General features: G+C 35.2%; 1 protein-coding gene across 2 annotated transcripts in view; it reads left to right on the top strand.

The window, feature by feature from the left end:
- The window catches only part of ROCK2 (Rho associated coiled-coil containing protein kinase 2), a 104,937-nt gene that overhangs the window by 52,937 nt on the left and 27,703 nt on the right, over positions 1–24,297 (top strand). For both annotated transcript variants that reach the window (XM_059842881.1, XM_059842882.1), the window contains exons 4-16: positions 4,750–4,887; positions 7,470–7,730; positions 13,393–13,537; positions 15,908–16,046; positions 17,723–17,814; positions 18,633–18,792; positions 19,380–19,443; positions 21,200–21,279; positions 21,668–21,716; positions 22,442–22,577; positions 22,706–22,797; positions 23,041–23,287; positions 23,618–23,724. In XM_059842881.1, the coding sequence (XP_059698864.1) occupies positions 4,750–4,887; positions 7,470–7,730; positions 13,393–13,537; positions 15,908–16,046; positions 17,723–17,814; positions 18,633–18,792; positions 19,380–19,443; positions 21,200–21,279; positions 21,668–21,716; positions 22,442–22,577; positions 22,706–22,797; positions 23,041–23,287; positions 23,618–23,724 (1,710 nt within the window). The remainder of the gene's footprint in view (positions 1–4,749; positions 4,888–7,469; positions 7,731–13,392; positions 13,538–15,907; positions 16,047–17,722; positions 17,815–18,632; positions 18,793–19,379; positions 19,444–21,199; positions 21,280–21,667; positions 21,717–22,441; positions 22,578–22,705; positions 22,798–23,040; positions 23,288–23,617; positions 23,725–24,297) is intronic.

Genomic DNA, 24,297 nt, shown 5'->3' with positions numbered 1-24,297 from the left:
GTCCAGGAGAGTGAATGAATGGAATGGAGTATTTCCAAAAATCCTCATTTTCTAGCAAGACTCTAAAGAATTATTATGTGTATTTATATCCTTGTATGATTTTCTATCTTTGTAGGCAAGAAGTTAAAAACAAAACCAAAACCTTCAGCAGAACCTTACTTTCTTGTGAAGGGGCTGCTGCAGGGTGTTTCTAAGAAAGCAGTCTACTCCGTGTCTTTTCAATGATGGTCACATCAAATGGTTTATTTTAAAGTCTTTTAATTAGGCATTTGTATCTTTACATTAATCCACAGGGAGCAGTGAATAGAGATGCTCCTTATGCACTGGCATATGAAGTCAGTGAAAAATCAAGTTGTAAGGAGCAGAGTTCCTTGTCCATTTTTTGAGGGGGTAGGAGATGAAAAAGAGCAAGTCCCAATAACAGAAGTCATGTGTTTTAGATTTTTAGATGTCACACTCATATTTCCAGGAAGCATCCAAGATAACTATATTGTTGATGCGCTTCAAAAATGAAAATACATTGCTTTCATATGTGTATTTCTTAAGAACAGAAGGTTTTTTTCTAAATTATTTTTATTTTCTTTTTAACAATTAATTTCAAATAGAAGGTCCTGCTTTGTTCTGGAAACTCTTTTTTCTTCATTCACTATATCATACACAATTTAAATTTTTAAGAAGAGATAATTTTTCATAGTGTACATACTGCAATTTGGCACTTTGAGGGATCTGAAGACAAACATTATTTTTCATTTGTCTGACCATTAAAAGATAATGACAAAATGCCTAGTAACCTGGTCACACAGTGATGGGGTTTGGATTGTATTGTTGTCATGGGGGGTTTTAAAAAAATCTTTAATAAGCCCTTCAAAAAAGCAAGAATCCTTGGTATTGGAAAAAAATGTGTCTTCATATAGAGCTCTTCTGTACTTCATGTCAATTTAAAAGAACATTTTTTCTGGAGAGTAAAAATACAAGTAGAAATCATAATGTTATGCAGCCTTACAGCTGAAGCAGTGGGCTAATAAATACAACTGAACAGATCTGAACTAATATTAGCTGGTGGTGTGGACATACATACCTCAATTTTTTGCCTCACAAGGTATGGTACAAGTTTAAACTATTGAGCTAAGCTCTATCTATTTCTACTCCATTCAAAATGTTGACACCACTGTTGCAGATGATGGATTTGTGGTAATGAAAATATTTTGCAACACTTTCTGTGATCAAAATAGAAATTTGCTTCAGTGGGGATTAAATACAGAAAGAACCATAAATAAAACATGATTTAAGTACATAAGTTAAATTAATGAATGTTGTGTTATCAGTATGTGTTATTGTGCATAGGAATTTTAGCATAAATATTTATTTTATGTTTTTAATTATTATATTAGTATGCTCATTTTTTGACTTGTAATATTTGCAACATAAGATAGTCAGCTATGACCTCTTTCATTTAATTTTGTTTTCCATAAGTCTTCTGCTCCAGTATAACATTTTCTTGCTAAAGAACTGATGTGAAACAATCAGCTTTCCAGATTCTGTCAAGAAAGTGAAATACATCCTCTGCTTTCTCTACTGTTGTCTTACAGCTAGATTTTTTTTTTTAAAGGCTTGATTTTTCCTCTTCCTCTTCCCTCCAAAAAAATTTAAAAATAGTCCAATAAAGAGAGATCAGATGTCTCTGGTCTGAACATCTGATTGTGGTGAAGAAACAATTTCCTTATAAATCCAGAAGTATTAAACTCTACACTTGTGCTCTGGTCTCTGGTTTTGCTGGATCTGTACTGATGGGGAAAGCTAAGAAAATGATTGCCAGCTGCCAGACCACTTCTTCTCTTACGCAGTGCCATGAATAAAAGTGACTGGTGTCTAGGGCAGACAGAAAAATTGAATTATGGTACTTAATATGTTACTTCTGGTTTATGCAGAAACAATTATTTATGAAAGCACATCCTGAGTTCCTCTCATTTGTTTTCACTTGTGGAAAATCATCTTGATTTGAAATTGAAACTTATCCCTAGTTCCTTCTCCCAGGTCTAACCATGAAGGACTGTAATGTTGCAGTGACACAGCAGACTGACCTGCTCACACACTGGAAGGGAAAACTAAAGCAAAGTTAACACTTCCTTGTGTTTGGGAGCTACAGGATGGTCTGAGTGACAGTCTCTACTGTCTGATTTCTTAGTGTTGCAAAGCACTGGTCATCGTGGCCTGCTGGTTTGTTTTTCTTCATTAAGTGCTTTGTTTATTAGGTTTAATTCCCCATGCACTGCTGATATCCAGTTTTGTAGTAAAGCAGATAAAGCAGTCATGTTTTATTACCTGAAAATTTGTCAGGACGTGAACTTTGATACCCTATCTGTAGTCATTTCTTACAGCTTTATTACTTCTTTTAGGATACCTGTAATTACTTCAAGCCATAGAGTTCATTTCAAAACACCACTCTAGGATTATAATTTTTGCCAAAATCATAAAAGAGACAGTATCATTACCAATACTATGTACTAAATCTGATAACTTCAAATTGTGTTATTTTCTTTGCCTTCAGATTGTTTTCCCATGTGAATGCTGGGGAAATAATGGAGAAATTTTGTTTATTGAAAGTATTAGATTGTTGAAGCAGAGTAGAGTGAAATTCTTTTTTCTTAATGCATTTTCATGAGTTAAACAAGGCCATGTTACTCAGTGCTAATGGCATGAAGGGATTTTCCTACCTATTTTGAGAGTTACTCTGGTGAGCTGCAGTTTAAATTTGGCAGTTCATTTTAACAGTTGGAAGAAGTTGAAACATCATGACAGTTTAATACATGAATAATCTGCTGTATGAGCTAATATCTGTATGTACAAATATAGCTCTGAGTAAAGAGCACAGTGACTAGCAGCTCAAAAGGCTGTCTCCAGGGCCCCTGGTGCTGATAGCAGGAGGAATGTCAGCGGTAGGTCTGCTCACCTGCAAGGAGTTCCAAGACATACTTAGTCTCTGGCTGGGCCAATATACTTGTTATGCTTTGGTTTTGTACAGAGAAAGAGCCCATCTTGAAACTTTCACAAGAAATCATTAGCCAATAACCTGTTGGCCCTATTTAGACAGGTGTACAGACTGATTTTGGGCCCCCCACCCCTCTTTACTTTGTTTCTGCTGTATATGAGATTCCTCCAGGCTGTGATGACTTCCAAGAATTTTTTTCCCCAAGTCATGGGAGACAGTTGTTTTTCTAAATGCAGGCAGCTACTCTAACTGCACCTAGGCAAGAGTACACAGTGACTTTAGGAATTGTAAACTACTAAATACATTGCAGAGCTTCCACGTGAAGTTTCACAGAAAATGCATCTTCAATTGAACAATATCTTTTTGAGGTTTCTGGTCTTTGTGTTTCTTCTGGTTTTGGGCAGGATTACAAAAGACCTACTTAGAGGAGTATAGTTTGTGGTGTGCCACCAAGTCTTTGTAAATTATAAGTGGGAAGAAGCTAGTTTTCAAAATACTCTTTTAGGACATCTTCACTAGCTGACTAAATAATGTCCTAAAATATGCTTAGAGTTGTTAATGCGCATAGATACTATATTTCTGTTCTGGTGTTAGGTTGGAGGTTTTTTGATCTAATTTCTTAGTGTTAAACTATGCAAGATACTAATAATAAAACCTTTGCGCCTGTATCTTGGAGGCAAAAAGCCCCAATTTCAAAACAGCAACTCCTTAAATAATCCTCTTTCTTGTTCATGTTCTTGCTTTTTCCAGGTTTACCCCTCCACCTGATGCTTCTTCTGTTCCTTCAGCAGTATTAATTTTTTCAGCTCCTCAGGAGCAGGAGACTGATGCTCTCAGATCTGTGGACCAAATAGGTGCCTCTCTGAAGCTTTGCTCTGCAGGTGTCATGGACCTGCATCTACAGCTGTTCAGAAAAGCCTATAAAACATTGTTCCATGTACCATAATTAAACTCAGATCTTGTGCAAAACTAAGAAGTTAGGAGATCTGCTTTATTTACTAGATGTGAGAGGTTTTAAATGCACCAGAAATTCATCACCTCAGTTTCTGGATTTTTTATTTTAACAGGAAAAAAATAGGCAGAAATTTAAGGTCCTGATGACTCAGTCTTCTTACAGCTGAATACTTCTCACCTTGATTTCTTTAAGAAACACTCAAGAATGTGAAAAACCTGTTCCTTTAATGGTTTTTTCATAAAATAGTGTGTCACATGATTAATTAGCTGAGTAATGACGGCAATGTGCAATTTAAGGATTTGGTTTCATGTCTGAATTCAGATGAAGTTTTCAGAAATGTTTTCATATTTTGTAATAAAAGGCTTAATTACCGTTTTCCAACAGGGTTTATTGTATTGATTTTGCACCATTTAAAGTGAATTTAAGAACTGTTTAGGAAAATAAATAGGAAGAATCATGTTTTGGTGTAAAATTAAAATTGGAAGAGGTTGAAGCAGACTGCTTGCCCAGTTTCTAACATGGATGGATTCAATGGCTAGACGGTTTTCAGAATAAGAAAATAAAAGCAGAGTTAGTCTTTATTTCCTGCTATGGTGGGTTTTTTTGAGCAGCTGTTAAACTTTTCTTTTGAGGTTTTGACCTTGAGTAAGGTCAAATCATTACTGAGTAGAAAATTGGGTGTATGAAGACCTGGAGGCATCACATCCCAGAAAGCAGTTTGCACATAGCAGAAACACACTGTGCTGGCACTGAGATTTTAACGGGCATTTTAAAAAGGTTGATTCTCTTCTTTCTCAACCAACAGGTTCGCCATAAAATGACACAGAAAGTTTATGCAATGAAGCTCCTTAGTAAATTTGAAATGATCAAAAGATCAGACTCAGCCTTTTTCTGGGAAGAAAGAGATATCATGGCCTTTGCCAACAGCCCATGGGTGGTTCAGGTAAGGAAGATGTCTAAAAGTAACATATTAACAACAACAGCAATAGTAATGATGCTGAGGCCATAAATTCTTCCCAGTCTTGAGCTGGTTTTGAATTTACATTGAAACTCAAATCAAGGTTTAGGTTCAGATTTTTACTTTTAAAAAATACATTTTTACAGCAGTTTTACTAAGTTTTGTATATATGGATGTGTTAAAAAGTAGATTAGTTTGCATTTTAGTTACTGCAAATGCATCATAAAACAGAATTAAATCAATTTTTGAAATGCCTACATAATTATTTGGAATAATAGGGAAGTTATCTTTCCAACTGTGAAAAATCCTGTATAGAAATGTAGAAACAAATGTGATTGGCATTTCCAGTCTTTCCTCATGATACAGTCAATTGATCACAGGCAATTGGTATTAAGAGTGTCTTAAATAGCCACTCTCTTTTCCGCTGCAGTTTGATATATGGATGAGTGTGCAGTCCTGGTCTCTTGCAAGACAGGGGCTGTAGCAGTGGTTTCCTTGAAACCATCTTCTCGTAGTGGTCAGTTCTGGGCTCACATCAGCCCTGGGCATGTCCTGTAACAGAGAGCTGACTTCTTCCTCTGGTCTTGGACACTGTCACTTGCAGCTGCCTCGTGACATGTGTCATCAAGATGCTGAAATGTGAATTATGCCTTTGGGAACAATCAGTACTGATTATTGCCATTTGTTGTAACTGGTAAATTGCACCAGGTAACAAAAGGAGTAGTGAAAGCATGTGCTTGGAGAAATTGTTAGTCTTTATAATTAATTTAAATGCTCTCATATATATTTCTATGCTTCTGTATATTTGATAAGACTGACTTTAAGCTTTTTGTATATTTTTAATAACACTTTACCTCAGGTGTACAAAGATGGTTTGCTCTTTGAGCATGTTTTGTGCTCTTGCCTATCTTCAGCAGAAATACTTAAACAAATAGAGGATTTTTTTTTGTTTAGTTCTTTGTTCTAGTAACAGTAATTGTCAGGAACTATTTCTCACATGCAGTTGAAAGTAATGAGAAATGCATGACGTGGATTTTCAGAGGAAACAGTCACAAGCAGGATATAAATGTGTGTCTGCATTTGTAAATAGTAAATGAGCTAAAGTGTAATTGCAATTGTGCCTTCTATGATTAAGTGTGTTAGTGTGATATATTTAGATGATGTGGTCCAGTGGGGTAGGACATTGAGCTGGTTTGAAGAAATGTAGGTCCTGTTCTGGTCTAGAAACTGGTACAGATGACGCTGCTTCTCTCTGTCTAGTTTTTAATGTGAAAAATAAATGAAACAAGAGCCCTAGATAGTTTTAAATTTTTTTTAATAAATCCCTTGAGGTCAGTAACAAAAGTGCTGTATAAAGACATAGTGCTGTTATTTATTATTATTATATTAATATCTCTACATGTGACAAAGATTATTTTTATTTTTTCATTGGGATTTTAATAACCCAATCCATTATTGTACTATATATTGGATATATTATCCATTTGTGCAAACAAATACAGTGCAGCATATATGTATTAAAATATATATTTCTAATCTAGGTCTTCTGTCGCTACTTATACAAGTAATTTTAATCTGAAGGTCAAATCTCCATAATAACATACCTGCATTTCATGGTTCCTCATCCTCCACAGTTTCCCTGATTCTGACTTCATCCTTTCCTCACATCCTATTTTTTAATTGCCTTTTAATTTTGTGTGTAATTTAGAGATGTGGATGATTTTAGTTTTTAAGGTAAGGCAGTATTCCCTGAGAAATGAGGTAAGACTTTGAGAGACTTTTTCACAACAGTCACTGAACATTTGATAGTAATGCTTTTTGCTGGACTGGGCTATTTTCAGACCTGGTGATAACCAAGTGGAATCTCTAAAACTTTAGCACTCTAGGTCTGAAGTACATTTTAAAGAGACTGAATTTACTTTCACTATCATGCCAGTAGGAAACATACTGACTGCCACTTACACCAGACTAGTATTTTATTGTTAAGGACAGTTTCTTTGTATTATGTTAGTTTTCTTCGGGAACATTTTGTTTTTATTGCTTATTTCAATATGTGTTGATTTAGGACAAAGTCAGCAGTGACTTTGCAAATATGTACAGAGATAAGGAATTTATTATAGAAAATTTGGAAGCAGTCTTAAGATGCTGCTCACTGTTGTGCTATTTTCAAATCAGAACATGATGCTCCCTGTTACAGATTTGATACTTTGCATTTTGACTCAGTGAAACTTCTTAATGCCAGGAAACATGGAGATAGATAGATAGATAGATAGATAGATAGATAGATAGATAGATAGATAGATAGATAGATAGATGCCTATAGTATTAAAATAATCAGGAAATATTTTTTACTTTCTCAAAAATTATAATGAGGGGCTTCTGAAGTTCAGTAAATTTCAAAGTACTCTAATAATTAATAGAAAAATGTATATTTTATGCATATTGAAAGTAATCTTGAAAATGTATTCTCAGGTTCAATGAAACTTCAAGATAAAGGGCTTTATTCCTTTCCCTAGCTGTCTGAAAAGTAATTGCATTTTTTTCTTTCCTTTTTTCTAATGTTGCAGCTATTTTGTGCCTTTCAAGATGACAAGTATTTGTACATGGTAATGGAATACATGCCAGGCGGAGATCTTGTAAACCTTATGAGCAATTATGATGTGCCTGAGAAATGGGCCAAGTTCTACACAGCTGAAGTTGTTCTTGCTCTTGATGCAATTCACTCCATGGGCTTGATACACAGAGATGTAAAGCCTGACAATATGCTTTTAGATAAGTATGGGCATCTGAAGCTGGCAGATTTTGGCACTTGCATGAAAATGGATGAAGTAAGTATGCAACTGAATAATTTACCTATTAAATTATCTATTTAAATTATCTATCTATTACCTATTATCTATTAAACTGTAGTTCTAACTTACATCTACATCTGAGGTTATTTTCATATGAAGTGTAATACCCAAAGGAATATTCATCTAATAATCTACTTGGTTAGAAAGCTGATTCTTGTTTCCTATTTTTAAATACAAGAGTACTTTAAATAGTGTAACCTTTTCTGTTATAAACTGTTCTCTCACACGGAAGAAGGATGTAAACTTACTCTTTGCTATTTTTGAAAGCATGTGCCTTTATGAATTTTTAAGGTACTTTTTTTATTTTGCCAAATGTTTGAAAAGCTCTAAGATAACTCTTAGTTTCAACATTAATAATCTTGGAACAGTTCATAAGCTGACATTTTTTTGTAAATGAAATTATTTTATAGGCAAGATAGATTCCATGTGTGTTTTTCCTGTATCTAATTGTTCTCATAGCATCCTCTAGTGGTCATTCAAATGAGGTCACAGTACAGCAGCAGTGATATGTGATATATTGATCAAAATCTGTTAGTTATTTATCAGGATGCCATGATGTCAATTAAAATGATTTAATTGTCCAGCCAAACACAGTTTTCTAATGAGTTTGTATAAGAATATTTTTAACAGGGTACTTTATGTTATTAAAAAACTTGAAAGTAAAATGACCTTTTGTAGTTTACACTCTTGCCTGACAGACAGTGTTGTGCTGTAATTTACAGAATATACTCTTCCTATGAAAAAATATAACTGTTCTTCCTATGAAAAACTGTAAGATTATAACATATACAAAAAAAATGTATATGAATGTGTGTTATGATTTACCTGGTCTTCGATAGTTTCTGTAGTAGTGTTGGCAAGGGTAATCCTTTTAAGCTTACTTACTTTTATGTTTTGGGATTTTTTCTGTATTGTTTAGGCAGTGCTTGATATAATTTCTGCTATCTACTGAATTTGCATTTGCGTCATTAAGTTAATGTCTCTTCAGCAGTATCCAGAAGTACTGTGTCTGTTCAGGGTGGGTTTTTTTCACATGAAAATATATTAATTTCATTATTGTCTAACTGCAGCTATTTATTGAAGTTCAGTCTATTCAGTTTTGGTGATGTTGTAGTTGTTAGTCTTAAGGCAGAGATAATATGTACCTCCATTTTTTTAAATTTACTTTCCTGTATTTTAGAGGACAGCATTTACTTAAACTGAAAAAAATCAAAAGTAGTACTTGGTCTCTTAATTCAGATTGTAATGTCTTAAAAGAATCTGTTGTTTGTTGGACACGACAACAAAAAAGCTCACAATATAAATCTACCAAAAAAAGGTGATCCTCTATGCTATTTTAGGGGCCCCAGAAATGGTGGACCTATACCTTTTATGATGGTACTATAAATGTGACAAATGCATCTGTGTTCCTCATAAAGTTACAGTGAGCTCCACTTTAGACCAGACATCATCAATGGACCAGTGATCTCCTAGAGAAGTTAATTTTTTAATGGATTGCATTTTAAGTTCTTTGTGTTTCTCACAGTCGGTGGAATGGCAAAAATTTTTTGTACAGGAAGCTTTAGAAGTTTGAGAAGCTTTCTACGGAAGCTTTTAGAAGTTGAGAGGTTCTGGATTGTCTCCAAATCTCATGCTACTTCTTACAAAACATGAACACATCCCAGCTGTGTAAATATAATATTGGTGTTGGCAGACTGATTTGTAAAAAATACTTACCCAATACTTATTTATTTTTTGGATTTGGATCTCTTTTAGCAGTTGTGAGCATTAGCATCTTCCTTATGCTGTTGAAAACCCAGGAAAATTTTGCTGCAATTTGTTGAGGGATTTTTCTGACCTTTGCTGTGGAATTGTGTTCAGTGTTTGCTTAAGTCAGCCCGGCCAGGCCAGCACAGACACTAGCAGCAGAGTTTCTCCTTATCATTTTGTGAAAATAGTTGCTAAGTGTTTTAGTGATCTTTCCCAGCATAAAAGGGACTGTTCTGTTTTTGTAACTCAGTTGTGATAATTGGGGGTTTGTGGTGTTGTTTTTCATTGTTTGTCTTGGCTATTTGAAATCAGTTGTCTGATTTAAAATCTGCAGCAAAGTGAGTATTTCTGTTGTTGAATAAAGAATGGCATAGACTCAAAAATTTAGTAGGATTCATGGTTCCCTTTTCTGGTGTTTAGGTATATGAGGTAGACCAGGGCAGGGTTCACCAGTCTTTCTAATCCTCAGGTGTTGTGTAAGAGATGAAACAGCAGCAGCCTTTGGTAGGTATCGCAGGGCCAGGAGCTCCCAGTGTTTCCATGCACAGCACTCTGCTAACTGAGCTTTCACAGCTGAGCACAGATTCAGAGGATATCTGTTGAAAAAGATGTGACTAAAAGAAGGGATGTTTGCCACTTGGGATTATTGCCTCAGCCCGGGCAGTTCAGCTGAAAGAAGCAGCGTTTTCCTCTTTTTGGAACTCAGCTTCTTTCTCACTGAAGCTTGTCCAGTGAAGAGGACTCTGCTGGATCCTTCCTGCCTCGGTGCATTGTCTGCTGTTAACACCTGATGTGTGTGGTCCTCATGTTTCCACACAAACACCCTCCAGCTCTTGTTTACTGGAAGGAACTTCCTGAGGGAGTGAAAGCCTGATTGTCAGCCTTGGTTCAAGACAGCAAGTCCTTCAGGTTTGATGGAGATCCTCTTGAAGATAAAACCTGAATTGCTTTGTCTTCAGCAATACAATAATGTGGAATGATGCTGGGAAACACAACACTCTCATCTCCCAAGTTGTCAGGAGCTGCAAGAACATTGCTGTGTTTCCTGGACAGCCTATTTTTTAAGATTGTGCACTGTACATTTCTGACATATCTGCAGGAGATGAGTTCCAAGGTCCCCCATGATCTTTTGAGGTGATGACAAAAGTTTCAGGTAAAACACTGGCCTGAGACTCCTGACAGGAAGCTTTGAATGACAACTGTTATAGTAAGTATGCTACTCAGGCATAGAGACTTGGTGTTTGAAACACAGGAATAACACATTGCCCAGAGAAAACAGCATCATTTAAATCTCTTCAGAATGCAGGGACTGCCAAGGTGCTCTGCATTGGACAGAGAGCATGTCCCTGTTTACTCAACTTTGATGGCAGAGATCACAGTCTGACTGTGGTATTAAAGGTATCCAGTACTTAAAAATACATACAGAACAACACCCAAGTTCTTTGAAAGAAGAGGTGTGTAAATGAGCAGAACAGAAATCTGAGAATTTCATATTCGGGTGATAATGGGCCAACCTCCTGAGGATCTTGGTAGAATCCCCATTTTGTAATGCAGTCCCACAGGGTGCTAGATAATCTTTTATCAGCTCCTTTTCCCATGACTGGTTGAGTCAGTGGATCTTTCAGGTCCCTTCCAAGCCAGGCTGTTCTGTGATCTATAAATGCATTTCTAGGTCAGTTCCTGAGACAGAAGGTAGAGAGTTTTCTGGGGAATAAGAATCATCTTCATGTGCTTCAGAGAGCTATGGCCCATTGAGCCTGGTTGTTAACGTGCAAAGGCTTCTACTACTGTAGAAGTATTTTTAATTTTTTTGTTCTACTGTTCAATTCTTTGCCATCTTGCCTGAAAACTTAAAGTGTTACTACATGGAGTTTTTTAGCATCTCTAACATTTTTGAAAATACTTCCTTTTTTGCTGTGTAGCAGCCATCAGACTGGTGTAGGTCTGGCTGGGTTTTGGCACAGCCTTTACTTTGTTTGTTTAAGACCTCAGAAAATATCAACATGTGTAACATATTAAAAAGTATTCTTGCTTTGGTGTATTAGTTATAGAGGGATGAGAAATAGGGTGTTATTAAGTGCTTTGGTGTCAAAGTGGAAAGGCTGTGACTGAAGCTGCAGACTTCAGAGAACTCAGACTTCAGAACTGTTGTGGTGACTTTGTTTTTAAAGAATCTCCTTACCCAGGGAGGGATTCAGGTGGTTTCAACCAGACTTGACTGAGCAAAAATTCAGACTTTCCCCTGTTGTAATTTTGTGTTTGGATAAGGAAGAGATAGACATACACCAGTGTTGGAGCCTCATTAAGTTGCCACAGTCCTGCTGGATGAGTAGAACCACATAACCCTAGAGCAATTCCTTCTGTGCTCAAAGCAAAGAGAGACTTAAGCTTCAGAGAAGTCATACAGGTTAGTGCACAGAGTGCTGTGACAAGCAGGATATTCAAATAGTGGTTCCTTGCCCTGTGTTAGATCCATTTTCAAACCCTCTCAGCTTTAGATTCCTGTAGTCTTTGAGCTTTAGTTTATTTTGCAGTGTTAAAATGTGTTTGCCTGAATTTTTCTTTGTCCAATGAATGCAATAGATCTTCTGGAAAGAGCTAAGTTCATTTTCTTATCCCAGTATGAATAAGCTATGTGCTATCTCAACCAAAATAGAATGCAAAAGTTTACCTGCTCTTCATTCTGGAAGTGAGAAGTTAAATTTTCTTAAGGTTTCAGTTTTAGCATGGAGTCATAGAAGATAGGCATTTGCCAGGAGGATATTTGAAGTATTCTATAGGTCTTTATAGTATGTAGTCATCCCTTTCGTTTTTGCCTACTGGTTAATGACTTTCTGGATTCTGTTTTAGTACAGAAATAAAAGCTTTTCACAGTTCATATTGTGTATGAGAAAGAATATTGTAATGTGGTGTCTAAATTTTGTGTATCAGTACAATTGCAAATTCAAATGGTTCTCTTATTTTATTTAAATATATATTTTGAACTTAGTTGCTGATACTAATATTTTGTGTTAATATTCAAAATTAATATATATTGCCATTCATGCTGATGGCAAAATGCACAAAAAACTTTTGTAAAATAGTTAGATAAAACTTCGGATTAGGAAACAGGATAAAAGATGAGTGTATTTTTGGTACTTCTAACTTCATCCAGGATTTAATTTCGTTCATCCATCTGGTCTCAGGAGTGAATTCAGTGAATTCCATTAAAGGAAACAAGACTTATAGCTGATTCGGAATGATGGCAGAGCTGATTGATGCTTCTGCATCACTCAGTCCCTACATTTTTGGTTTCTCAGTGTGAAGCACAGTATGAGGAATCATTTCATGGATACATGAAATGTATCCATGAAATTGTGGTAATATGTTAATAAAAAAATAAAGCTTTGCTGTTCTTTAAAAATAGCTTCTCCTTTTAATCTTCTTTCTATATAAAAAGAAAAAGCACATATAAAAATTTACCTATAATTTGGTTTATTGGCTGAATTAGACAAAATTGTTATGTATCTGCTTTGTAAGGCCTAGAATTCATAACTTGTCCAACTTATTCTAAAATTTGTCCCTGAATTCAATGAGAAAAGGAGCAGTCTGATACACTGTGTACCTTCATATTAAAACCAATGGTAAAAATAATTAAATTGGTGAATTTTGAGAAGATGAAGTCAAGAGAAATCACTACGGAGTAGGCAGGGGTAAGCACATTACCAAGAAATGTCGTTTCAATCCATATTGCTTCCTGAATTATAATTAGTCTTTAAAACACACTCCTCAAATCAAGTATTTTAGGCTATATTTTTGATGGTTTTCCGTCCTGCTGACAGATGAATTGCTTAGAGAGGTGCTCAGAAGGCCCTTGAGCTGAGCTGTTTGTGTTGTTGCTGTTGCCCAGACAGGAATGGTGCGCTGCGACACAGCCGTGGGGACTCCCGACTACATCTCGCCCGAAGTCCTGAAATCGCAGGGGGGTGATGGCTACTATGGACGGGAATGTGACTGGTGGTCTGTAGGGGTTTTCCTTTTTGAGATGTTAGTTGGTAAGTAATGATTTCTTCTGCTAATGAGACTATATTTGAGTCTTCCCTGTGCCTTGAGCTGCATTTTGGTGCATGGAGGCTGCTCGTACCTCACTGACAGCTTCTGGCTGATGCTGTGGCTCATTGCTGTTCTCTTTGCTCTCTGTCACTCTGGTGCTGTGACAGCTGTTTGCATGCTTGCTCAGTGATGAGTTCCCTGACTCGGTTCAGCTTAAAACTAATTCTTAGAATAGTTTTAACTGGGGTCAGCTACCTCACCACATTTGTGCCACCGCAGGCAGGATTGAGTTTGCAGAGACACAGGAGATGAGAGGAATGGCAAGGGCAGGCCTGTTTGTTTCTTTTCTCCTCCTTTTCCATAGCACATCAGTGTCTTGTATTAGGTCAAAGTGTGGAAGTATGACACAATTCTTTCTTTTGTGCTTGAGTCAAGATGTTCTAGTAAAATACACTGGACTGCTATGGCAACGAATATAGAATATAATCTGTTCAGGAGATGAGTCATCTGCATCTTAAAATATAGCAAGGATCACTATGATAGTCTGGTAGCAAAATGCTGATTATGGAACGATGAATTGAGCATACAATTATTAAAAATCAGCATTTTCTGGGAATACTGCAGATTTGATGTTTTTGGTATGCTGAGACAGGAAATGCACTTGAACATATGATGCTATTACTATTTCCAATTCTTTCAGAATTACAGCATGTTGACTTTAAGAATGTGTGGTTTATATTTAATAGTCTCTCATGAACAATTTTAGAAGTAAATAAAATTATTTAGTTCTTAAAATATTGGGCATAGCTGTCCAGAATGTTTTCTCAGCATTTCAGAGCCTCTTTTTATCCCGCCTTGTATCTAGGAGGAAAATATTACTGAATTTCTCCATTCCCCACATATTGGTAGAAAGTATCTATTTTTTTCTGTGCTTATGTATCAGATTCTGGCTATGGTCTTCTAAAACTTTGCACTTCACAGAAAGCACAGAAGCCATTTTGTTATTCTGGTTTTGATAAGGCCGCAGACCTAATGAAAACGGTAATTTATTATGAAAATGAAAATTTTATTGTGTGCTTAACTAAACCATAAAATGTTGGTCACAGGATGAATCCTAACTTTAGTTCAGTGACTTAAGATAGTTTTGAGGTGTTGTGAAAATCAAAGCTGTTTCCAAGATAGAAGAGGAATGTTGGGAAAGAGGGACGCAGCAGCAAATATCAGTGATTCCCATCTGCAATGCACTGGTATGGCAACCTAATAAATTTACTAAATGTCCAGAAGTTAAGTTCAAGCTGGTGTGTACTACTTTCTTATTTTTCTATAAAATGACAGAAAGAGACAGAAGTTAGGATTGTTCTTTCAAAAGCAGAGTGGTTTTGTCCAATGGTTTGTTTGTACATTTTTTCTTTTTATGGCTTTTGAGATGCTCAGTTCCTTGTTGGAAGGCTGCAGCCTGCGATGCTGGGTGATTCCTGCCTGCATGCAGCACACCAGAACTGAGGAAATAGCCTAGCTCACATGACTGATTGTTCACCTTCTCTATGGATTAGCTGGGAGAAAGGATTCCTGTGAAAGTTGCAGCTTCTTGATTACAGACCCAAACCATTTGTATGTTAAGAATTTCCAGTTGCCAGTTGCCAGTTTATTTGACTGTCAGTTGCCTCTATCACAGCCTATTCTTTTCACTTGCCCCTGTTTTACCGTTCTTAGGTCTAGTTCCTTTGCAAATATCTTAAACTACAGCCTAGGCTGGAAACCTCTGGGTGAGAAAAGTCTATTATTTTTAAAGCCACCTGCCATGTTAATATGGGCATTCAAGCTGATGTAATTTGTCAGTCAGCAAGATTTATTAATATGGGTTTAACAGTGTGGTAACACACTGGGAAGGCTCATGCTCAGAGCTGATATGCCTTAGGGAGGGATAGACCTGTGTGCCTCTGAAATCGTCTTCAGAGAGTTTTGGTGGATTCCTTCCAACAAATGTGCATGAGCAAGTCTTTTATGAGTTTTGGTCCATTTTACCCTTGGAATGTTTAAAGATTGATTCATATGGGTGTCGGCCATTATGTAAATTAGAAAATATATTTCGAGAGCTTTAAGGCAGATCAAAAGATGTAATTCACCAAGCAAAATTTTGGTAGGGATAGACAGGATGGAAAATGGTGTAGTTTCTAACACATTTTAGGGAAGGAGTATTTTTAGCAGTATACATTATTTGTCCACTGCATGTCCATTTTTTTTCTTTTTCTTAATAAAAGCCTCTGCTAGGTAAACTGCTTGTAGACTTTTCATTATCTCTTCTGTCTTATTCAACTCAAATAACTTAAACATGATGTAAAATCACAGCCAGTTTACTATTTTATTTTCAGGTGATACTCCTTTTTATGCAGACTCGCTAGTAGGAACATATAGTAAAATTATGGATCATAAGAACTCATTGCATTTCCCTGATGATGTGGAAATCTCTAAGCATGCAAAGAACCTTATCTGTGCCTTTTTAACTGATAGGTAAGTGCACATACTGTTCTGGCACTGTTTTTTATTTTGGTACATTGTAAAAAATTTTTATTGGTACATTGTAAAAATTAATTCCTTCTTATACTTCTCCTGATCTCTGTTCAAATCTCTACTGCCAAACCTCCTGTTCCCTAGTTTTTCTTTTGAGGTGTTTTTTCCAGGTATTGTATTTTATTTCTATGAGCAATTTTGACAGCTCTTGTTAACAACATAGTTGGTGCTGAACAAATCCTTCCAATTGCAGTAACAAACTTGTAAGGCTGAAAGTAATTTGTAACCTCCAAGGCAGGGACAAAATTGTTTTGCTCAATGTCTGTGTGGGTGTTACTTAAAAAAAGTGGAAGTAAATACTTTTCTGAAAGTAAGCTTGTATTTACTGAATTTTTTTTTCTTTTGCTTTGTTCCATTAATTGGTATCAATTAATAAGGTTAATAACAAACCTGCAAGGTTATTGTTTTGGCTACCAAAAAAAAAATCCTAGAAGTTTCCCTTGATGGAACTAAGCCAATTATTTGAATTGAGCTGTGTAAGCTCGTTCTTGACCTGAACACTTACATTTTGTTTACTTTCAGAAAGCAGAGATAATCTTCAATTTCACTGATTTAAAAGAACAGCAGTGTAGGTCCACAGTTAACTCTGGATCGATGATGTCTTCTTATGCTTTCCTGTGATCACCTGAACTTGGCCGGAGCAGGGCATCCGGCAGCTGTAGAAGGAAGAATTAGGAAAACAAAGCACCTTATAATGGGTTTTGCATTCGAAGAGAGATTGTTTGCTCTGCTGAGCAAGCCTGTGGTTGGTCAGGAAGGATGTGCTGTATTTAACAGCATTTTTCACCCTTAGTAACTGAAGGGTAGAAAGAAATATGATTAGAATTTAATAGTGTAAATGTAGTAAGGTGGACTTCTACTACGTGTGTCCCTCTTCCTGTTTATATTTAACTCAGGGCTCGAGCAATTTATTTGAAACAGATGCTGCGTGATCGCTGCTGAAGCACTTAAAGGAGGACTAAACATTGACCCTGTGATTTATGGCTTCTTTTCCATGCATTGTTTTTATGTCCTGTTCTTGTACGTAGTTTCAAGAGAGACTCCTCTGTTCAAACTAAAAGTTTCTTGTTGCACTTAAGATTTACTTCACGGCAAATATCAGCAAGAGACGTGTCAGGGTTAGTTGTAGGGCAGAGGATGGAATTCTTAGAATATTTATTTTAGTCCAGCTTTGAATAACTGTTCTGTGCAGCAAGTCAGACCTTCCTTCACTTGCGTCTTACAGTCTGTCATGTGGTTTGGCAGACACGAAAGTTCTGCAGTTTTATTTCCCCCAAGGGTGTTGAGATTTTGTTTGTGTTTTTAGTTTTTTCTTAGTTTTTGCCGCAGTGCTCACTTTCTTGCTTTACTCCCCACGTGGCAGACTCCAGATTCTGGACATTTTAGCAGTCACGGGAAGAGTGCATGCTAAGAATCAGTAAATTTTATATAAGAAACTACAGATTAGTGGTTGGTGGTTTTTAAATTTTGTTTTTGTTTGACCATTAGTGTGGTTAACACAGACAATCTTTACTGAAAGTTTCATTGCTGCTTATGAACAAGTGAGAATTAAAAAAAAAAACAACAACAAAAGCAGCATTTTTTCCTAATGTGACTCTGGATTAATTGCTGTTTAGGGATGTGCGACTTGGGAGAAATGGGGTTGAAGAAATAAAGCATCACCCTTTCTTCAGAAGTGATCAGTGGAACTGGGACAACATTCGAGAGAGTAAGTAAATCAGGTTAAAAGTTCTATTTTATTCAGTATTTACAATAGTAGAAATTTTAAAAAACTGCCAGTTGTATAAACAAAGTAATTTCTATCTATCTATCAAAAATCTTGCTCAAACATACATATTTATCACTTGTATTATAAAGCCTTATATGAGGAAGGTTTAATAAATTGCATTTTTCCTACTGGAGTTATCTCACCTTTATCATGTTTTAAATGTAGAAGTTTCAATTTTAAACAATGGAATTGGAAAGTTCAGAATTTTAACTAAAAGGAATGCATGTTAGGTTCCATTTCTCTCGTTTGTTTTTTTTTTTTGGTTTTTTTTTGAGGTGGGTTTTTTTGTTTTCTTTCATTTTTGTTTTAATCTTCTGGTAGTTAAGACAGTAGTTTGTCAGTGGTCTTGTCAGTTTTACTGCTTTTCATGTAAGATACTGAGAACCTGATAGCTTTAGGTTAAAAAGCAAAGTATGTCAGTTCTCATAAGCTTGTCATAACTTCTAAAGTTATATATTTACTAAGAAGTTTAAAAATTATTATTGTATTTAAAGTTATATTCTCAAGTGTGATTACCTGAGCAGATATGTCTTGCATACTAGATGGTCTATGCATTAGGCAATGAATACAAAAATAGATTGCTCTAGAAAAAATTGTTCATAGTAATATTTCCAGATCTGCTGTCTGGTTAATACATATTTAACTCCAAGTTATTTAAGGACAACTTATAATACAGTCTTTTAACACTAGAGAGATACCTGTTTATAGCAAGTGACTGAGTCTTGGAGTGAAATGCATCTTTTTTTCCCTTTTTATAGCTGCTGCTCCTGTTGTTCCTGAGCTTAGCAGTGATATAGATAGCAGTAATTTTGATGACATTGAGGACGACAAGGGAGACGTGGAGACCTTTCCAATCCCCAAAGCCTTCGTGGGAAACCAGCTGCCTTTCATAGGATTTACCTATTACAGAGACAATTTGTATGTGATACTTTAATATGCATTTTTAAAAACATACCTCCACATTTTTTCTTATATTCTTTCTTTTTTCACTCTAAATACATAATTTATTCCTTGCATTATATTAATTTATGTCTAGTTGTGAAGATACAAAATACAAAGTTTGAGTAAAATAATTTGTTACTCTTTCAATTATTTCAATAACTCTGATTAAACAGTGATTTTTATGTGCACAAAATTAAACATTATCTTAAAAAACAATTAGGGTTAAACTTCTGATAGATTGGTAATTTTTTTTATAAAATTACTTTTTATTAGTTATTTTAGAAGAAACCTTACACAGCATAATAAATTTCTAGAATTCATCTTGAATAATCAAGAAATAATTGTATTAATTAAAAAATTTCAAGCTGCTGTAGTTTTGGAAACATTCTGTTAAGGAACGATTGAAATCAGAAAGATGTACTGACACCAAAATGAAACAAGCTTCATTCTGAAAGCAGCATAGGACAAATTGAGATTTGAGAGAATTGATTAAAATGGCAAAGTTGCCAGAGTTGTTGAAAACTTGAATAAGAGCTGGAGGGGTTTGTTTTTGTTTTTGACAGGTTGCTAAGTGACTCTTCTCAGTCTTGCAGAGAAAACGAATCTGTGCAATCTAGTAAAAATGAGGTTAGTGCCTTTTTTCCTTAGTATTAATGGGATGATTAACTAATTTTCTTACGTCTGTTAAGAAAAGACAAAGTCTAAAATAAGTGTTAAAACTTATTTTGTTGGGAGCTCTGTGTCTTTTAATGATCCTCAATAAAAATGATATTTTTTATTTACAGGACAGCAAAGAGGTAAGTATAGTATCTGAATTATGATAGGAATAAAAAAATTCCTTCATAATTTTATGTGGATGTGAAGTATCTTTAATGTTTATTCACCAAATTGTTAGTAGTAAACCAGCTGTATTTTGAAACAGTTGTAATCAAGTGTTAAGGTACTGTTGTATAAAGATAAATGAATACTGATTTTTCTCAAATTCTTTTTGCATCCAGAATTTGTTTGGAAAGCCAGTGTGTGGGGCTCTGTTTCCTACAGACAGCATTACTCTTGTGAATGTCCCACACTTGCATTAATGATTCATGACTGATTTATTCAGAGTTTGAAAAAGTAAATTGTCACCTGCAGGGATAAAGGAATGTTTAAATCATACTCCAGTTGGAGCATATGGAGCTTGTTTATCCAGCTTTTGAAGATTGACAAATGAATTTAAATTTGCATGACAGAAAAAAGCAATGGTATTTTCATATACTTACTTCATTATGTTACTTCAACATTTGTATTATTCAAGTGTAGATAGTATGTTGTTAACATTTCTTAAAACTTACAATTCCTTTTCAAAGTTTAAAAAATACATAAAGGAAATGCATTATGTATTGATCAGATAAATTTAAATGCAGAAGTTTATGAGAGTCCCCTTCCTTCCTGTCATTGATGAATAGATGAATAGTTTTAGACTTCACCTTTTAAATAGAAATGGTGCTGCTGTTTAAAATACATATGGTCACATTCATGATGTTTGCTTTATGTTGTGTATGTAAATGCAGATGGTAAAACTTTGCATTTCACTTCTGACAACTTATTTTATTTGTATTTTCTCAAGCAACAAATCTCCAGTTTTGATGTCCTTTTCAATGTTCCTGTTGTGGAAATCTTCTAATTGTAACAATTATAAAGTGTTTTGGAAAACCACATTTTTACATTTCGATGTTTGGGGGGTAGAGGAAGAGGAGGAAGGGAGGAAAATAAATGCATTTGAAAGCCTGAAGTCATGAGATGAATCCAAAAGTTATTATTCATAATTTATTTCATTAATATTTGGGTACTGGATTCGCAATTATTTCTTAAAAATATTTTAGTACGCAAACCAAAGCATTTCCAAAGTGTTCATTAGCTTCTAAGGTATGAGACAGAAATTCTTCTTTATGTGAGGTCATTGAACATGTTTAGCCATACTATCTAATATTGTCCAATTTGGTCATGTACACCCCTTTTTTATTTTTTCATTTCATTTAGAAAATGCTATCCAAAAACAACTGCTCCAGTGGAAAGTCTCTGGCTACAGAGCACAACAAAGGGCCGGTAACAATGTTTTTTGCCCATATAAATTTAATGACTCACAATCTGTGGCACATAATTCTGTGATGGTTCAATTCAATTCAGTATGCAGCAAATTTTGTTGCTATAAATCCATGTATTAAAATTATCAGAATTAATACCCTGTAAAGATGTAACCTTCTAGTGATGGTTTTAAAATAATATACTGGAAGATTGAAGTAATTTTCCTCGCTTTCCCTTATTTTTTATTTCATTGAATTGCATTTGTTTTCTGTGAAAGTATTTTTATACGTGGGCCATGCTTTTTTGACATTTTACACAGTTTCAGAAAAAACTAAGCAAGCTAGAAGAACAGCTCAGCAATGAATTACAAGCCAAAGATGAACTAGAACAGAAGTACAGGTGAGAATGTTTCAACATGTTTGGTGTGTTTATAAAAATGTTTCATTAGACCTTTTGTTTTTAAATGCTTAAGAGCATTTTAATCCACTTCGGGGATTCCCAACCCTGCAAGCAGACCTCAGTGTAAGTTGCTGGCTTAATTCTTGCTACTCCTGTGACTACTGGGGTGGTTTTTGGGGGGTTTGTTGAGTTTTTTTTTGCTTTAACTCCCTATAAGAGTCTCGCTGTTTAGTGATTTCACCAGTCCTTGAGGTTTCATGTTTTTGCTTGAAATAGAATATCTTGCATAAAAATAATGAGACAAAAGCACCTTACATAAAATTTGTGAAAAACAGTGTAATTTCTGTATTATCAGAAGGCTTTAAAATTATTTTTCAAAATTTTTTAGGTCTACAAGTGTTCGTTTAGAGAAGATAGTGAAAGAGCTCGATGAAGAGGTAAGGCCATAGATTTCTTACTGGAATTACAACTTTATCATTTGTGTGTGGATTTTCCCCTTTAATAATGGCAAATTGCTTTTGAGTAGCTGTATATTTTATAGCAAATAACAGCAGTTGATTTCTTGGTGTTGACAAGCATGAAATTGTTGTCACTGCTAAAATATTTTCATTATGATTTGTGTACTGTAACTGCACATTTCTTTCTAGAACTAGATTTTTACCATATTTTTAAGTTGGCAGACAGCATGACACCAATATCCCATACAGATTTTAAAAATTGAAGGTGTGAGAGTAATGTTTTCAGAGGAAGAAGCCCGTGCTTTGGATTGTTTGGTGTTAGTTATTTCTTACCCAGCTTTGCACCTTACTGCTTCTACAAATTTAGATGTGGCTGTGTACAACTTAATGTATGGCTCATGCAAGTGCATGTCAAGGCCTTACCTTTACATGTATGTTTGTCTGCTCCCAGAGTGACTGCTTAGGCAGGTTGACCAGGTTTGTCAAATTCAGATGATCAAACAGTATTTAAATTGCAAAGCTCCTGGCCATAGACATCCTGGGCTGGATTGGACCACGTGTTCTGATACGTAGGATTTGCAGCAGGCAGATGGGCTGGCTTCCTCCATTGCAGACTACACTGGGTGCATGAGCTGGGTTTTTATCGTAAAAGAATACCACTCCTGTGTGTGTAATTAGTGCTGTGTTTTTTTAAATATATCCAGATAACTTCAAGGAAGAATGTAGAGTCTGCAGTCAGGCAGCTGGAGAGAGAGAAGGCTCTTCTTCAGCATAAGAATACAGAATACCAGAGGAAAGCAGAACATGAAGCAGATAAGAAACGCAATTTGGAAAATGAGGGTATGTTGAACTATGCTTGAAGGTTCTGTTTTGATGTGGGTTTTTAATACGTAAAATAAATAAATTATAGTTCCAATTGAAGTGTTTTCATGGCAGTGATTAACAATGTTGAATTATTTTTGTTGCAGTTAACAGTTTGAAAGACCAACTTGAAGATTTAAAAAAGAGGAATCAGAACTCTCAAATATCCAATGAAAAAATCAGTCAACTGCAAAGACAGGTATGTCAGCTTTATATATTTTAAAATAATCACTGCTTGAAGTACAGATTTTGGTAACAGTGGAGGAATTTGAAATGTGCAGTTGGGTTTTAAAATCTGTTCTTTCTTGTTAGGTTTTTGTGTTCAAAAGTAATCTTAAAATATACTCCTTACTTCTTTAATCCATAAAACCTAGTATTCTGTAGTAGAAATAGTGGGCTTTATATTTTAATTGTTTCTGAAGTGTGTTTTTATCAATCTTAGTTGGATGAAGCCAATTCTTTGCTGCGGTCAGAGTCTGATACTGCAGCCAGGTTAAGGAAAAACCAGACAGAAAGCACAAAGCAAATCCAGCAGCTGGAAATTAATAATAGAGAACTACAAGATAAGAACTGCCTGCTAGAGAATGCAAAACTCAAACTGGAGAAGGAGTATCTCAATCTTCAGTCAGCTCTAGAATCAGAAAGGAGAGATCGAAGTCATGGATCAGAGATTATCAGTGATTTACAAGGTATTTCTGCAAATCTTCTGAAGTTAAGATTGTTTCTTGTTTCTGGTGGTTTCTGGTGTGGGTGGTGTTATTTGAGTTTCAGACTGTGACTAGGTAAGGGCGCTGTTTTATAAAGCATTGCATAATTGTGAATAGCATTTAAGAAAAAATGTATGGTGACATATAAAAAACATTATTGAAAACTTTTAGAAATCACCCTAAAAGGAGACATTCTTAATAGTCAGAATTAGAAGCTGTTATATTTTAAAAAATGTTATCTCTAAACAGATAAAATACAGTCTTCTTTTCACACACTGACCACAGCCTCATTAATATTTTGGTAATTTTAAGGTCGAATATCTAGCCTTGAAGAAGAAGTGAAAAATGGAAAGAGTGCATTAGCCAAACTGGAAATGGAGAAAAGACAATTGCAGGAAAAGCTCACAGATTTAGAAAAGGTAACAGCACTGCTAAATGAACATTGGTGTTACATTCTTACAGAATTTTTGAATTTGTACTTTTATTATTTGAGACATTGCAACTAAACCTATAAAAAAAGTAAGCCTTGTTTTCGGCTTTTTTTTTTTTAATTTTTTTTTTTCCAATTTGAGAGGTGGGGAAAAAAAGACATAATTTCCCATGCAATCATGACACATTTTACTTCTAAAGTACTTAAGTACTTAATTATATACTCTGGTGTGTACCTTAACAGTACAGTAGCTACATTTAATTTCATGTGTGGAGTTTTTTTAAACTCTCATTATTGCCAGAAATAAAAGAGCCTCTGCTAAAAGGATTTTTTTAACAAATTTGTTATTGAAACAAAAATCTTGAAAAATTTCTTCAATAAAGTTAAACTTTGAGCTGCTCTTAGTACAGAATGTTGGTTGTTAAGGCAGTAATTCTGTAATTGTTTCCAACTGGGGATGTCGTTGTACATTTTTAGAGCACTTTGGTGTTCACAAAAAAACATTTATGGAAATGAGCTCTCAGTTCCTTAGCATGAGCTCTCTCTTCTCTCCAAGCATCCT

The sequence above is a fragment of the Haemorhous mexicanus genome, chromosome 3, assembly GCF_027477595.1.
Source record: "Haemorhous mexicanus isolate bHaeMex1 chromosome 3, bHaeMex1.pri, whole genome shotgun sequence".
In the NCBI taxonomy this organism is placed as follows: domain Eukaryota; kingdom Metazoa; phylum Chordata; class Aves; order Passeriformes; family Fringillidae; genus Haemorhous; species Haemorhous mexicanus.
This window is presented reverse-complemented; position numbering and strand designations above follow the sequence as displayed.